The 16,457-nt window shown below is 32.7% G+C and overlaps 3 protein-coding genes across 3 annotated transcripts in view; 2 read left to right on the forward strand and 1 right to left on the reverse strand.

Moving 5' to 3' along the window:
* The first annotated feature begins 1,340 nt into the window (after positions 1 to 1,340).
* LOC106126629 (uncharacterized) lies at positions 1,341 to 4,469 on the forward strand. The gene is made up of 3 exons (XM_013324374.1): positions 1,341 to 1,447; positions 3,780 to 3,989; positions 4,073 to 4,469. The coding sequence occupies exons 1-3, from the start codon at positions 1,387 to 1,389 to the stop codon at positions 4,282 to 4,284; spliced, it is 483 nt and encodes a 160-aa protein (XP_013179828.1). The 5' UTR covers positions 1,341 to 1,386; the 3' UTR covers positions 4,285 to 4,469.
* Positions 4,470 to 6,093: 1,624 nt separating this feature from the next.
* Positions 6,094 to 11,734, reverse strand: LOC106126828 (polypeptide N-acetylgalactosaminyltransferase 3). Its single transcript, XM_013324705.1, has 7 exons — positions 11,512 to 11,734; positions 11,273 to 11,421; positions 11,101 to 11,198; positions 10,650 to 10,830; positions 8,817 to 8,955; positions 8,036 to 8,221; positions 6,094 to 7,596 (listed from the first exon to the last, which is right to left on the reverse strand). Exons 1-7 carry the CDS (start codon positions 11,512 to 11,514, stop codon positions 6,562 to 6,564), a joined length of 1,791 nt encoding a protein of 596 aa, XP_013180159.1. The 5' UTR covers positions 11,515 to 11,734; the 3' UTR covers positions 6,094 to 6,561.
* Positions 11,735 to 12,163: 429 nt separating this feature from the next.
* Positions 12,164 to 16,457, forward strand: part of Rhau (ATP-dependent RNA helicase Rhau) — a 13,323-nt gene continuing 9,029 nt past the window's right edge. The window contains exons 1-7 of the mRNA XM_013324518.1: positions 12,164 to 12,301; positions 12,398 to 12,559; positions 12,857 to 13,480; positions 13,804 to 13,973; positions 14,253 to 14,415; positions 14,761 to 15,040; positions 15,377 to 15,839. Coding sequence (XP_013179972.1) covers positions 12,419 to 12,559; positions 12,857 to 13,480; positions 13,804 to 13,973; positions 14,253 to 14,415; positions 14,761 to 15,040; positions 15,377 to 15,839 — 1,841 coding nt within the window. The 5' untranslated portion in view covers positions 12,164 to 12,301; positions 12,398 to 12,418. The remainder of the gene's footprint in view (positions 12,302 to 12,397; positions 12,560 to 12,856; positions 13,481 to 13,803; positions 13,974 to 14,252; positions 14,416 to 14,760; positions 15,041 to 15,376; positions 15,840 to 16,457) is intronic.

The following is a 16,457-nucleotide window of genomic DNA, read 5'->3' on the forward strand; positions in this document are numbered from 1 at the left end:
CCTCTATAATTAAAAAATTAAATTGGTGACATCGGTAAAAAATGACCATAAGGAACGGTAAATCAAAAAGTAACAACAAAACATTAACTTATTATATGATTTGCTGAAAGTTTTACAGTTTCACAAATAATTAAAATGTTTACTTGCTATTATAATTACTTTCCTTTAAATACATAATAAAAACAAGCGGCTCTTTTGTATGTTTATTCAACGGGACCTAAAAAGTCTTCTTCGAAATGTTAACGGCCATGTTTGTACGGAATTTAATTAAAGTAGCTCTTAATCTTTTATAATCGCCCACGCGTATCTGTTGGTAGCGAACATCTCAAAAATCCCACGCATCGTTACACTAAGTGGCTGATACTGTATAATCAGTCTGTTGTACTGATAATGCAATCGATTGCAGAACAAAACTTCATTACGTTACCATTTTAGTTAACAATATTTACTTATACGTAAACTAGCTGCCGCCTGCGACTCCGTCTGCGCGGATATAAAAAAAAACTTAACAAATAGCCTTTGCGTTCTTTCAGGTTATGTTCTACATGTGTACCTTTCTGTATATACCTTTTAACAAACATCCATCCATCCATCTTAACTTTCGCATTTATAACATTAGTACGGAGTAAGATTTACTGAAGTATTTCTGAAGATAATAAGTTTTAATCACAACTACTGCACGTTGTCAAACAAACTTGAAAGGATCAGAATATTGTGTATTTCATTAGCGCAATTAAAGTTCAATACATCTAGTTACCATCTATCTTTTTAAAGGTCACGTATAAATATGTTTATTAAATCTCAACTCTATCAAACTTTAACACAATTGAAGACAAAATCGTACTCACTAAAAAGAACAATCGAACGTCATAATACTATAAGTCTATTGCATAATGGATAATTATTGCATCCAGTTAGCTTCTCCAACCTTGAAAACATCGTAGTTTTATGGGATTAGTACATACTCCTGAATGTTTTCGTCAATTCTAAATATATCTCATATTACGAATATGAAGTGGAAGAAGCTGTATCTACGGTCTATTTATAAACCTTTATTTTAAAATAAGAATATTGCAATATTTTTAAGAATCAATAGCGATACGACAAACGGTCAAACTCCAGTCTGCTTAAAACGAAACCAGGTCACGATTTATTTTTATCCTGAGCTTACGCCGATGCCTCATGTATATTATATATTGGAAAATTCTGATTTTACAATCTAATTATACAAAGATAGTCTTTATTTTCCATAGCAAACGTCAAAATAATTTACTGGCCCATGATAACGAGGCACGCAGGTGGAAGATAAAGGCCACTGCAGATTAGTTCGATAAAAGACGTCCTAACGGAGCGCACGTGCTTTTAACACTATCCGCGTACATTCGAATGTGCTGTAACAATAAAATGCTCGTGTTTGTTCTTTTCGTTTCCGGACTGATATCATACGGTAAGCTTATTTATATGGAGATTAGTTATTCTGATGTTATGACTCACTTAAACTTTTCAATGAACACAAAAGAGTAGTTTTTATATCAGTCGGCCGTGTTTAAAACAAAACAGTGCGTTACATCACGGCGGGTCTGCGGTCCGGTCGCCGCCTGCGCCTCGCATCGCACACAATGCTTCCCAACTCGTCTCGCAACTACCGGTTAATAAATATTTATTTAATCCGCTGTTGACAATCGTATTTACATTGTTATAATGGTAGGGACTGTTGTGTCGGCACGACACCGTGTGGGCCGGACTTTTTGTACACTGAACATCACTTGTTTTGAATTCAGGTCAGTGCCGCGATTACGATAATATGATGATATCTATAGATAGAATAAATAGAAATATCAACAACAGCTGTTAGTCATATAAACAAAGATATTTGTAGCTCTATCGTTTTTTTATAATTCGTATCTAATTTATAAAATAATAGCACACCAGTATCATACTATAAAATATAATGTTACAAAAGAGACGCTCGCAGCATGCACAATTATGTCGGCCGCCCATCATTGACTTTCTCGCGCCACACTTGAACGGTCTCTTACGCATGGATTGACCACGGACCACCTTAACGTATCGCTTCTTCCACACATCGCCTACACAGCAACTACGACTAGCTCCAACTTTGTACTGTCACAATTAATTATCAATCATCTGGGGGCGCGGCAGTGAAGGAAGTTATTTTTTAATATCCTTATAGTAAATATAAGATATACTCATAAAATCATTTTTTTAAATAAAATGTTACGCGACTAAAAGAAAATGCTGTCCACTTAGACTGCATGACGTGTTTGCCAAAAATAAAAAAAAACACTTAATTAGTTGGCATGCGAAATACATAACATACATTTAACTAACATTTTTGGAATGCATTTATGTAATGGCACTTAAGTCTGACGTCATTTTAGATATACATAGTGTTCAGCTCATTGTTTATCAAAAAACAAATACATACCTAAAAAGCAATGACATGTTCTTAACAACTGTCATAATTAAAACCAGTGTTAATTACGGCCATTTAAAATACATAATAAATTTTAATGAAGATTCGTATTGCGGCATACCGATGGACAGCCGGTGCATTTCTTGTTATTAATTGCGCAGAAAGCGCGAGTGTATCAGAACGTTGTCAGGCTGATGGCCGATAAAATCGTGCAAAACGCGACAAAATTACATATGATTGTGGCTTGTTAAAACAAACGAATGCATCGTTCGATGCGATAACGATTTGCAGCAAACCTGGTGGTCGGTTGCGCTCAAAAAACAACGCAAAGAAAATATCGTACGTCATTCCCAAAGTTAAATTACTGGTACGAAGTAAATCAATCAACACTTAAACCATATTAATTAAATAAAGGTGTAATAATAAAGTGTCACGAAATTTTAAACAATTTAAAGTTGTATAATATTATAATGAAATGTAACGCTTTTATACTTACCTACCGCTGCAGATGTCCATCACCAGTAATTCCATTGCATGTTGCATTTTTCGAAAAATATAGGAATTTATCTTCTACAAAAGTTAATTTCACTTGGTCTTGATTAATCACAACACATATTTACGGTACTTACAAAAAAACTCTCTAAATTATACATATTTAATTTTGACATCTTCATAAACGTTAAGCCATTAGATAAAAACACGTAAAATTATAAGTAATATTTCACATTCCTACACATACGTAAACTTTTTTCATTAAATATTAAATTTACACTAAACAACGACACATTTGAATTAAAACAGTTTTTCTCTCATTCTTGAAGTGTTATAAGATTTAACTTTATTTTAATTTCCGTAAGTTTCAAGCGCTTTTCCAAGCCACGCGGGAGACTGAAGGAAATGACGTCATCTTCCTAATGTCAAAATTAATACCGAAATGACCTACTTTTTTATTGGTTATTTTTGTTTTCATCTGTCGTAATCATGTAAATAAACAGCTTAATCAGAAATTTTATTTCATAATTATCTGAAAGAAAAACTTTGATTTTTTTAATTTCCGTCATTTTATCCTTCCTCTAATATTTATTCATTTTCCCTCAAATAAACAATACCAAACTAATAGGAGTATAGTTAATTACTGGTGCTGCCACCTGTTTGACCGAATCTTGCGCTGCTAGGGATCCAATTTTTTTGTAATAATTTTAATGGGCCGTACTTAAATAAGACATATTTAAATGGATGATGTTTTATCAAAACGATCCCACATGCCATAGTTTTTTTTCTATTTAAATACATTTATAATATAACATATTTTTATAATTCTCAAAAATCTGTCTCATTGTAGTTTCGCCAGAAAGTTGCTTCTACCAGCGTTGTCTTAGCTGCCATCCCCAAGAGGTTATATGGCCAGGCACGCCATTAGAGTGTCATCCATCAAATTGGGTGTCAGCACAATGGGTACACAATATAGGACATCCGCCACCATCGACAGATTCAAAAGTACGAATAGAATATCGTTGCCTGAAAATGGTAGCAACACCGGATGATAAATCATGTAAGTTGATGTTACTTTTGCCTTTCAATCACTTCTGTAAAAAAATCTCTCTAATTTAAAAATTAACAATTTTTATCTTTTAGTTGGCAACACTGTGGACGTTATTCGAGGCTGCGTACCACGTGCGCAAGTTGACTCAGTCTGTCTCGCTCTAGAGGCAGTAGAGCGCGCCCGGGGCCATAGTGACGCGCACTGCTTTATTTGCAACAAGAATAATTGCAACTCAGCCTCGCGAACAAATCTCGCGATAGCAACACTGGCCGCCATTTTGTTCCTGTACTATATTCTAAGGTGAATGACGATAATATAATCAATACTAGCTGTCGCCCGCGGCTTCTTATACATTCGTCCAGGCTATGTTATTACATCTATGACAAATTTCAGCGAGATCCATGCAGCCCATCTGGCGATACTTTAACAAGCCATCCAGCCAGAAATTCGCTTTTATAAGAATATTTAGACAATAAGTAGTAAGATAATATTGTTAAAAAAAACTTTTATACTTTCTTTTTATACATAAGTATTTTTAAATAAAACAAAATTTAACATGCTTCAAAATTTTATTTTTAAATGTATAATATAGATAGGTTAATGTTTTTGTGCCATAATTCCCTGTTGTGTTACAGCGTTTTTTTTAAAAGTTAGTAAAGTTCGAAAAGAGAGTTACATACAGTCTTTTAATTTAAATCGGTTAAAGATTGCATTTCTTTATACTAGAAAATAGCTTAGAGTAAGCAAAAAACATAGATAAAACAACAATATGAAAAATAATGTGAGTATTTATAACAATTAAGTAATATCTAATCAAAAGAAGTAGAAGTCTAATCATCGGTTTCCGAAACCAAGGATAAGTTATTCTCAAAATAAAAACGGACGATACCTTAAGACAAGTCACATTTAGAACTACTTATAAAAAATTATAAATGATATTTTTATAACCATAAATTATTTTATCTTAAATATTAATTTATTGCTTTTAAGTGCTTATTATCACAACATTTGAAGCTGCTGTAAAAAAAAAACTTAATATATATTAACTATTATTTATATTATTAAAATTACGAGTCCAAATTTTCAGATTACTTTTAGTATCACTTTGATAAGTATGTTAGTCCTACCTAATCTTTGTCTCGGTGACATTCATAAACACAAGGCACTTGAAATTGGCAGTACTAATATTAAATACAAACAAGTTTTTTTTTTATTCTACACTCCCATAGGAATGCAACAGAAATATAATATAAACAGTTAACTGTAATTCCCTAACAATCAATAATAAGAGCGACTTCTTTTTTCAACTGAAATAAAAAAAATCTCGGAACTTTTATTCCTGAAACTGGCAACATTTAATTGAGAAAACTACAGAAAAACAACAAGCAAATAAATCTCCACTGATCCAAATTTGTCGGAATGGTTATCCTTGTCCAAAGTTATGCTCTTTGAAAAAAAGAGATAAAAATATCTATTTTTCGACTAACTTCTGCAGTGCACTCATATTTGGACTTAATGTAAATTAAAAAATGCTGACAAAAAGATACAGATTAAAAAAAATTGTTGCTACAACCAGTTTTTTTATCTATACTTTGAAAATTCGATTAATAGTAATAGACAATAACTACATATAGCTCATATAAATGCGTTTATATTGTTATTTTGTGTCTACCTAATACACTGGAAGTGTGCTTTGTTAAATCGTTTATTAAATTATGCACATCTATATATTATGCATTACATATACCTTATATCTTACACTAATGGAATTTCTTTACTTGATAATTATTAAAGTATTGCCTATATACTTAAGAACATCACAGTTTTACATATGTATTATATTATTCCGTGATCTAATATATAGCTTAAATATTTTTAACTTATTGATAAACTACACATTTTATATAATATGAAATATTTTATATATCTAATACAACAAATAAGGTTTATTTATACATAAACTGGAATCGTAGGTTAAGTTCGAACTGTCCGATGATGACGTCAGTGGCGCTATAGCGCTTGTATATCCCCATATGTTTGTCTCGCTCTGACGCAACTACCGAGCGTTGTTCGTACGGTTCCGGCTCATGTCTAAATGAACGTATACATAATAAAATGTCATTGGTTGTTTCATCCAATTACATTATGTTCATAATTATAATATATAGAACTATAAGTAGAATAGAACGTTTCATTTGAGTTACTGAGATTCTATTATTCATATAAAGAAAATTTAAAATCAATAAGTTTTGCTGCACATCATTGAGTTATTTCTTTGACTTATCTATCAGTAACGGTCGGCACTGTTTTATAATACACAAATTAGGTCGAAGAAATAAAAAATAAAATCAGTCTAGATCTAGATTAATTTCACAATTGAATATTAAATTAATATATTTCTTTTCACTTGCAGTCTTATGACAAATATCGAAAAAATTAATACCTTGTCTTTTAGTCAATATATATTATACTTAAAAATAACTACAAACTACTTTCAATAGAATAAGTAGCAATTCATTTTAAAACAATAAACTTGTTTCTTAGCATTAATACAACCTTTTGATATGTTTTTGATAAAATTTCATCTCCAGGGAACTCTTTCGAAGTGCCATATTTGTTCATCAATTTTCAAACATTTTTTAGATGTTAACGGATTCTCTGTTTCGTTAGAGCTGCTTTTCATTAAAGATGTTAAACAAAGGCCATCGATAGTCTTCAATCTCGGTCCTTTTTGTTTCCAAATTTGTTTTTTATTATCACTACAACCTTTCCATACAGCTCTACCATTTCCTTGTTCTAAACATAACCCTTCGTCGGCCATTATTCTACCTTCAGTTGTGTATACTACAAGACTGTCTAGGTCTAAGTCACTGCCGCAGTGTACTTTAGACGCAGGACCACCTAGACCCGGCGTACTGGATATCACCCCTATACAACCTCCTTTGTCATTACGAATCCTACCAAACCACCTATCCATAGTGGGAAAGAAATGTTGAGGCCATACATTCGTTAAATACCATTCAAAACTCTTACATTTCAAATCTCGTCGCAGCTGTACTCTGTCACCTACATTTTGTTCATCTCGTATCACTGCGACCGCTGGATTGAATTTGAAAAAGAAATCCGCCCATTCGTCCATCCACACTGTCGCAGCACGAGCTAAATTCGAATTCAACACTTTGGAGACTCCACCGGGATATTTGTACGGACTATGCCTTCTAAATATATGACCGACACGTGAACATGGTGTTATTTCAACCCTCGCCCCGCATTGCCAGGCTCTCCAGGATAGTTCTAAATTTTCTGCACCCCAAATCATCATACCCTCATCATACCCCCCCAATCTCCAAAACAAACTTTTTGTGACAGCAAACAGACCTCCGGCCATCGCTGGCGACGGATACGGTTTAGAAGGATGTTCTGCTTTTTGCTTCATCACTTCAGTGCTGGGCATTAGCCAACGGAAATGCAAGCGCCAACTGAAAGCACCCCAGTGAGCGTCGATACTTTTCGTGTATGCAAAAGTATCCTCCGATAGCAGATCAATATGAGGACAAATGAAAACATCATCGCTGCCCGCTCTGTCTAACAACGGCTCTAACCATCCCGGTGTTACCTGTAAATAAAAAAAAACAATATATAACACACTAACTGTCGACTCTGTCCGCGCGGAAATAAGAAAAAATAATTAGTAGCCTATGCGTTCTATATGCATGCATACCAAATTTCATCAAGATCCGTTCAGCTGTTCAGGAGATACCTTCAAACAAACATCCATTCATCTTAAAATTCGTATTTATTTTATATTAGTTTTATAATTTATAACTAGCTGTTGACCGAGACTCCGCCCGGGATTAAAAAAAATAACAAATTAGTAGCCTATGCGTTTTTCCAGACTATCTTCTATATCCCAGATTTCATCGAGATCCATTTAGCTGTTCTGTAGATACCTTCAAACAAACATCCATCCATCCATCTAAAAATTCGCACTTATATTATAAGTAAGAAGTAAGATTTCTTACCATATATGTAAGTAAATAAAATATAATAATTACCTCACAATGAGCATCTAAGAACACTAAAACATCTCCTGTAGCATATCTTGCACCCATTAATCTAGCACCAACAAGACCTTTTCTCTGTGTACTTCTCAAAATATGTACATTTTCTAATTTCGAGACAGCATCTTCTAATTCTTTACCTAAATATTTTCTATCACTTGCATCATCTACTAGAATGATCTGTAATTATAAAGAAATGAGATAAATTTGTTGCAAAATCATAATTATCTTATAGGATAATTACAAAGCGAAGGTAAATGTACAAATAAACAAGTGTGTAAGGAATAATAAGCTGTCACTCGCAACACTGTCCGCATTTACTTAAAAGAAAAACTTAATTAGTAGCCTATCTGTTCTTGGCCAGACAACATCTATGCCAAATTTCCATTTAGCTGTTCTGAAGATACATAACTAACATCCATCCATTAATCTTGATGAAGTAACATTTTACAAAGTTTTAATAAACTTTGTAAAATTTCTCTTGAACAAAAGAGTCTGTATGTAATATAATAACATATATAAATATAGTTATATCAAGAAATAAATTTTTAAAATATTTGTATGTCCCTCTATCTTTCTGTGTGTCCTAACATCCAAAAGGACTAGACCGTTCTTGACAGAACTTTTACTGGAAGACAGCTTATGTGTGCAAAAGTAACTTAAGCTACTTCATTGCAATTTTAAGCTGACAAAGACACAGGCAAGCGCTAGTGTTTCATTCAAGTGTGACGGCTAGTTTAATTTTAACAAGATAGATTAAATCTCAAACTTTTACCTGTTTTAATAACACTGGTGGGGACCTTAATATTACAGACATCACAGTTCTCATCAGAGTGGACCAGGCTTCATTATGAAACACTATTATCACACTAGCTGTTGGCAAATCTTCAATATTATATTGCACATCTTTACAGCTAAAATCAGAAATATTAATTAAAATACAGAATAAATCTAGACTGACATAAAGTTTAGTCCAAATTAAACAGGAACTTGAACACTGCAGTATTCACGCTGCTTGTTTGCCCCCTTATCTCATAAAAAATGGCTCATTAAGAGATCACTATTATTGTAGATACTTCTTATATATTATGTATATTCTATATAATGCTGTTATCATAGACTTATTGGAAAACAGACATGTTTGTATCATCTCTTTAAACATTTAAACTTTCCAAAATAATCCATCGACAATGAGATTATCAGCCAGTGAAATGAATAAATAAGATTTCTTATTTCCATTGAATTTGACACTTCTATGTATAATACAGGGTGGCCCATAAGTCCTTTGAAAAGTAAAATTTGAATAAAACGAACAGGGCGCGCGTGAGCGGTGCAGGGGAAGCGGGGGAAGTAACTTCGGTTTCTGGGAATTTAGTCGCGATGGAGCGTTTTACCGGAGCGGACCGTGCGTTTTGTGTGCGCGAGTTTTATAAAAACGACAATTCGGCAACCGTTGCGCGGCGTAAATTTCGAGAACACAAAGGTTTACACAACTTTGACGACACTCCAACTCTTCAAACGATTAAGAACTGGGTTGCTAAGTTCGAGGAGACCGGTTCGACGTTAGATAAACCGCGGTTGGGTTGCCCAAGGACGTCACGTACGGAACAAAACATAGACACAGTGACACAGTCTATTCGCGAAAATCCGACACAGTCAACTCGTAAGCGCGCCAGAGCATTAAACGTATCCAGGACATCGTTACAACGGATTTTGAAGAAAGATTTACATATGCACCCTTACAAAATTCAGTTGGTTTAAGAATTAAAGGAAACTGATGGTATTCAAAGACAAAATTATGCGAATGAAATGTTGAATCGGTTTACTTCCTTCAACAACATAATGTTCTCTGACGAGGCTCATTTCCATCTTAACGGGAATGTTAGTAAACAAAATTGCCGCTATTGGAGCCCCATCAATCCAAAACTTAAGCATCAGAAGCCCTTACATAGTCCGAAAGTGACTGTTTGGGCCGCTATGTCAGCCCATGGTATCCTAGGGCCTTACTTCTTTGAGGATGGCAGAGGGCGCGCAGTTACTGTTACGTCGGAGCGATATGTGGCTATGATCGAAGAGTTTTTCATACCAGAATTGCAAAACTTTTCAGGCTTTAATGCCAGGACGTGGTTTCAACAGGATGGGGCCACTTCTCACACCTCTAACACTGCTATGCCCGTTATCCGTCAACTTTTTCCTGGCAAAGTGATCACTAAGAGAGGAGACATTTCCTGGCCTCCACGTAGTCCAGATCTGACCCCGATGGATTTTTTTTGTGGGGCTACCTTAAGGCTAAAGTATACGACACAAACCCGCGGTCAATTGAGGCCCTAAAAGAAAACATCCGCAGAGAAATGACAAGCATTTCAGCAGTGACGTGCCGCGCAGTCATCGACAATTTTAGACGTCGTTTGCAAGAGTGCCGTGATCGCAACGGATTACATTTAGAAAATGTTATTTTCAAAAAATAATTCCCGTTTTTTAAGCTTTTTTTGTAAATAAAAATTTAATTCATAATGTAATTAGTTTTATTTTAATATTTTTTTTTCATATCAAAGGACTTATGGGCCACCCTGTACATATTTTAAAATTTAATAAATGAAAATAATACCTCTCACTTCTTACATCTGGAAGACTTCTATTTATGAAAATTCTATCGCCAACTAATATGTTATATGAATGCAGTGTATAAAGTTCTCTTGCTGTTATAATTTCCCTTGGGGAGAGCTGGACTGGTCTCCCACCTTCACCTGCTCCTTGGACTGGAGCATAGTTGTTAGCATTTACTATTTCTGAAAGACAGAAAATATAACATTAACTGACTATTTACTACAGAAGTGTCAATCATCATCTACTAATGGACAAAGATCTTCCACATTAGTGTAAACATAAGTAAGTTAATTCTGATTTCTATAAGTGTTTTAACTTTTTTTATAAGAGAAGGTGGCAAATGAGCAGCAGGAACATCGAGGTGTTTATCAACAACCATGGACAGCTGTGACCATTCAAAGAGGTTAACAAAGTGAGAAAAAAGTATTACTAAACATAATTGTAATGATTACCTTGTGACAAGTTACCTCCAGAATTACCTCCAACATAGTGCCCAACTATAACTCTCATGCCACTTTTATCTACATATGAATTCTGGTCATAGTGTAATCTAGAATAAAAAATTACATTTTTTCGGTTAACAATATCAGTAAATCAAAGTGCTTACAATTATCTTTTACACACCTCTTATACCATGGACTTTTGTGTCGTCTTTTAATCGTATTATATAGTTCAAAGCTAACGAATACCATAGCGTTTATGAGAAAAATTAAAATAAATATAAGGACAGCAATCTTCTTTCTTCGGCCTCTACATATTAAAGCCCTCAATTCCTGAAATAATTTTTTTATTAACTTAAGATTTTATATACGACGTTGCGTCTTCAAAAGCTCTTTACACTTATAATTTTCATTTTTATTTACCATGGCTAAGAAATAATAAAGTTTTGTCAAACTGATATCCACCAAAACGTTAATCAATTTCAGACAAAACGTATTATCATGTTTTTGACATATTTATAAACATCACAACTCTATTTCTAAACATCACAACTTGTAAGTACTATATATTAAACTAAATAATATTCATTTTTGTGTAAAATTGTACATGTAAAATAATCAAAAATTAATAAGCATGAAGCTTTCAATTCAAAGACGATAACATATTCTATCAAGAGTCAATGTCAATTCTCATGTCATTTAATTTTCTTTATATTTATGACCTGGTAACATAGACATTTAGATCATAATTATTAAATTAGTAAAGTAAAACAAAGAGCTTGTAAGAGCTAATGTAATAAGTAAAAAGTTTAACTAATTACTAACGTAAACATTCATTGTCCATTGTTATAAGCACAAAAATAACAAGGATTTTCATAATTCTGTAAACTTGATCTCCAAATGCAATCCATAGGTAAAAAATTAAGGCAAGAACCAAAGAGTATATAAAAAAAACCAACAAGAACAAGAAGTCTGGAAAGAACCAACAAGAACAAGAAGTCAATGAATCAAATCAGACTTGCTAGCAACACTGTTCATAGAATTTTTTTAACTACAGGACTGACATTGACGTTGATTAAATTTAAAATCGACATGAAAGTCAAATATGAAATTGAAATCACAAAATTTAATTAAAAGTTTGGTTAGGGAAAGACTTTAACGCTAATTAAATAAATAATTAATTTGTAAATAGCTCCAACCTCTAAACCAATGTGTAAGAAAAAAGATTATCCTGATCAAACTAACAACTGATATACCAAAACTAAATAATCGATCGATGATAAAATTAAAATGTTTCTTTAATTTATAGCGGCTTATCATTCATGAAAACATGTCTCGGAACAGTTGGAATAAACGTGATCAAGGCTGGAGAAATAACCGAAACCAAAGACCTCCTGGTCTAAAAGGACGAGAAATCGGATTATATTATAGAAATCTTCATAAGGAGGCTAAAAAGAAAAGTGAAAATAGTGTTAGTACCGGACATTTTTATTTTTAAACATCGCAGGCACTTTAGGCGCTTGGGGTTCTACTAGATACACCGCAAAAAAATTAGTATTTACCTTGTGATCTTTAATAATGTAAATCATTATTTTTAAAATGCTTTACCTTGGTTTTAATCTCAATATCAGTTTATAGCGAATAGAATATTAGCTGTTTATTTTCAATTTGAATATGAATTACATTATTTTTAGTCCATTCTATAACATTGGATGAACTAAACTTTATTTTGAACAAGTAATACTAAAGTTTTTTAAATTTTTTTTAGATATCTCTTACAATACCTCGATCTGTGGTAACTTCTGTCAAAAACAATTTGAGACAAATATTATTTATTGCCAAAGAGCAAGACATCAAGCTACCAAATATTGTTACTTCATTTTCTCATAATGCTACAACAGACATAACAACAGAAGTTCCTAATGCTACAGATGTTAGTAATGATCAGAAATGCAATGAATTTAAGTCTCCATATCCAGTCACAGATATGTTTTCCAATGTCCCAAGTACATCATCTCTTCCAGATTTTATACCAATTTACAGTGAAAATGAAATGGACTATGACTATAATGAAAAACAACTCTCACTTAGAAGTTCAAAATCTTATAAATATGCTTATGAAGATATAATAACGGGAACATTTGATGAAAAACTTGCGGAAAGTTTATCTAAAGGAATTGCTATAAACTTCAAAGATGAACATACCAATGATCTTAATGTTTCCTTTCAAGAGGAATATAAGGATATGATTACGAAAGAAAAATATAAAAATTTCATGAAATTTCGTGAAACATTACCAACATATAAGAAATCTAAAGATATTCTAGATCTTATTGACAATAACCAAGTTATTGTCATAAGTGGTGAAACTGGCAGTGGAAAATCAACGCAGGTACAATTATTTCATTATATTACATTGCCTATCTTACTAATATTATCAATGTGAATGTTTAGATGGATAGATGGATGGACTCGCTGAAATTTGGCATACATAGTTTGTTGAGCATAAGCTACTAAATAAGTTTTTTAAATTCCGCACGTATGGAATCACAGGCAACAGCTAATAAGGATATAATTTAACATAGTGACTTTTTATAAATGTTTAGCTACTAACTAGCTGTCGCCCGCAACCATTAATCCATGTAAACTATTGCATTTATAATATAGTATGTAGAAGTATGTAAGAAGTAAGATTTTCACTGATATTTCTTTCAGATACCGCAAATTATTTTAGATGATGCTATAAGAAATGGTAAAGGCGCTAATGTTAAAATAATGGTGACTCAACCTAGGAGAATAGCTGCATCTTCTCTTGCAGCTAGAGTTGCTCAGGAGAGGTGTGATGTTATGGGGAATTCTGTAGGCTACTCTGTTAGATTAGAGAGGTAAGTAACTTTTTATATTTTTTCCATAATTTTATTATGTCTATAGTGATAAGCAAAAAATGCATATTTTAGTTTAAAAAAGGTGATATCCTCAGTGGGGGCACTCCTTCGCTCCCAGATATACTGGTTGGTCTTAAATAAACAAATTATTTTAACTTATATTATTAGCAATTTCTCTTATATATGTAGTTTTATTAAACTATTGCTTTATTTATAATCTGTATAACATCTAGGTGTTGGAACTGCATTGTGTGCATAGAAGGATATAAAATATTTCAGAATAGAAGAAAGGGCTCGTGGCAGCATCCAGTTCTGCACAACAGGGGTGCTGCTTGTCGAACTGGAAGTTCATCAGGGTCTGACAAATTGGAGTCATATTATACTAGATGAAGTACATGAAAGGGACTGTCATGTTGATATCTCCATGTGCATGTTGAAACAGGTAACTTAGAAATATTATTATAAGTAATATTTGTAAGTGTAAAAAAAAAACTAATAAAGTGAAATAAAAAAAAACATTTTACTCCAAGTGAATAATTAAAGACGTTGTTAAAAAAGTATGACTTCTATATACTCTTAGTCTAAAGAGGTTTTTTCTGATGTCTTATAAAAAAACAGAACTATTTCGGTTTTATAGAGGAAATCATATTGGCATAGAAAATAATAACGCCTTGTTATTTTTAATAAATGTGTATATTTAGAAGAATCAAAGAAAAGTCGATCAAAAATAATACTCCAAGTTCATATTGCCGTTGTATTCCAAACATGATTATTATATTTATTTCAGGTTTTAAAAAGGCGACAAGATTTAAAATTAATTTTAATGAGCGCTACTTTAGATGCTGAAACATTATCACATTATTTTAATGATTGTCCTGTGATGAAAATAGAGGGGATAGCTTATCCTGTTAAAGATGTGTATCTAGAAGATATTTTGGACATGACAAAGTTTAAACTTCCGGAGAACAACAATAAACAGCGGAAGCAACCAAAGTTTAAGCGATATGTAAACAAACATAAACAATCAGATGAAATGGAAAAAGACATTAAATATAAAGCAGAAATCAGTATGTATTATATTTAACTAATATTAACAAATTAGGTAATACTGAAAGTAATTAGAGGGGAAAAAAGACTTGAAATAGAAAGAGGTTTTGTAATTCACCATATTATTATAATACAAACATGATAATTTTAAGTGCTATTAAATTAATTTAAAATATAAGTAATTCGCAAATAGTCAAACAGCATCTTTCTTCTTAATAATATTATATATGTGAATGTTTGTATGTAAGAATTAATACTGTGCGGACGGAGTGGCGGGCCACAGCTAGTTAACCAAAATTACTATTATAAATTATTAATAGAATATTGTTTTAATTAATTTCCTATTATAATTACAGTTGATTGGTTAGAATCAAAGAGACGTGGACTAGATTACAATGTTTACAAAACACTGCAAGACTCGAGGATTGAAGAATTAAATCTAGATCTAGTGCTTGAACTTCTGAAACGTATTTGCAGAGGAGATCCCGGAGCTGTATTGATATTCTTAACAGGCATTGGAGATATATCAAAGTTCCTAAGGTTGATGAACGAAAGTCAACTATTCCCAAAGGAACGTTATGAAATTTACCCCTTACATTCAAAACTACCTTCATTAGATCAACGTAGAATATTCGAAAGGCCACCGAATAATGTTAGAAAAATTATTGTAGCAACAAATATAGCTGAAACTTCAATAACTATAGATGATATAGTATATGTCATTGATTGCGGAAGAATTAAATTGAACGGATTTGATATTGAAGATAAAATATCAACGCTTCAGTCCGAGTGGGTGTCTCAAGCTAACTTACGTCAAAGGTAATTCTTTTTAATTATTTTCCTAAGTAAACTAGTATTTTAGTAAGTATGAATGGATGGTATATAGTGCCTAATGTACAGTCAGCGTCATATAGATCGTAACAGACAAGATATGCAAATATATAGGTACACCAAAAGTAATCAATTATATCGGTACAACAAAAGTCCTCAAATTAATAGATACATTCACCTTGCTCAAATACATCGGTACATACACAGCGTCAAATGTACAAGGTGCCCATAAATATCGTAGCAGCCACAGCGTCATAAGTAACGAAGCAGTCAAGGTGTGCTAAAATATCGTAACATTTGACAAAATTGAACTCTATCTCTATAAATTTGGAAAAAACTACTGCTGTTAAATTCATTTGACATTTTGCATCAAACCACTGAACAAAGCGATACATTTTTTAGGATGAAAATCTTAACTGTAACTTTCGATTCGATTATGAACGACGAGACTATAAGTTCCCAAAATAGTGTGGCAGACGGATCTTCTTCTTCTTCTTCTTCTTCTTCTTCTTCTTCTTCTTCTTCTTCTTCTTCTTCTTCTTCTTCTTCTTCTTCTTCTTCTTCTTCTTCTTCTTCTTCTTCTTCTTCTTCTTCTTCTTCTTCTTC

Source organism: Papilio xuthus, unplaced genomic scaffold (genome assembly GCF_000836235.2).
Source record: "Papilio xuthus unplaced genomic scaffold, Pxut_1.1 DF824992.1, whole genome shotgun sequence".
NCBI classification, from domain to species: Eukaryota; Metazoa; Arthropoda; class Insecta; order Lepidoptera; family Papilionidae; genus Papilio; species Papilio xuthus.

Excerpts from the sequence above, each read along its gene's own strand:
- LOC106126629 (XM_013324374.1), top strand. The coding sequence starts at position 1,387 with ATGTGCTGTAACAATAAAATGCTCGTGTTTGTTCTTTTCGTTTCCGGA. Across the intron at positions 1,448-3,779 it reads TTCCGGACTGATATCATACG|TTTCGCCAGAAAGTTGCTTC; the intron begins GTAAGCTTATTT and ends GTCTCATTGTAG. Across the intron at positions 3,990-4,072 it reads AACACCGGATGATAAATCAT|TTGGCAACACTGTGGACGTT; the intron begins GTAAGTTGATGT and ends TTTATCTTTTAG.
- LOC106126828 (XM_013324705.1), bottom strand. Across the intron at positions 11,199-11,272 it reads AAAAGTCCATGGTATAAGAG|ATTACACTATGACCAGAATT; the intron begins GTGTGTAAAAGA and ends TTTTTATTCTAG. Across the intron at positions 8,956-10,649 it reads CCAGATGTAAGAAGTGAGAG|CTGTAAAGATGTGCAATATA; the intron begins GTATTATTTTCA and ends TTCTGATTTTAG.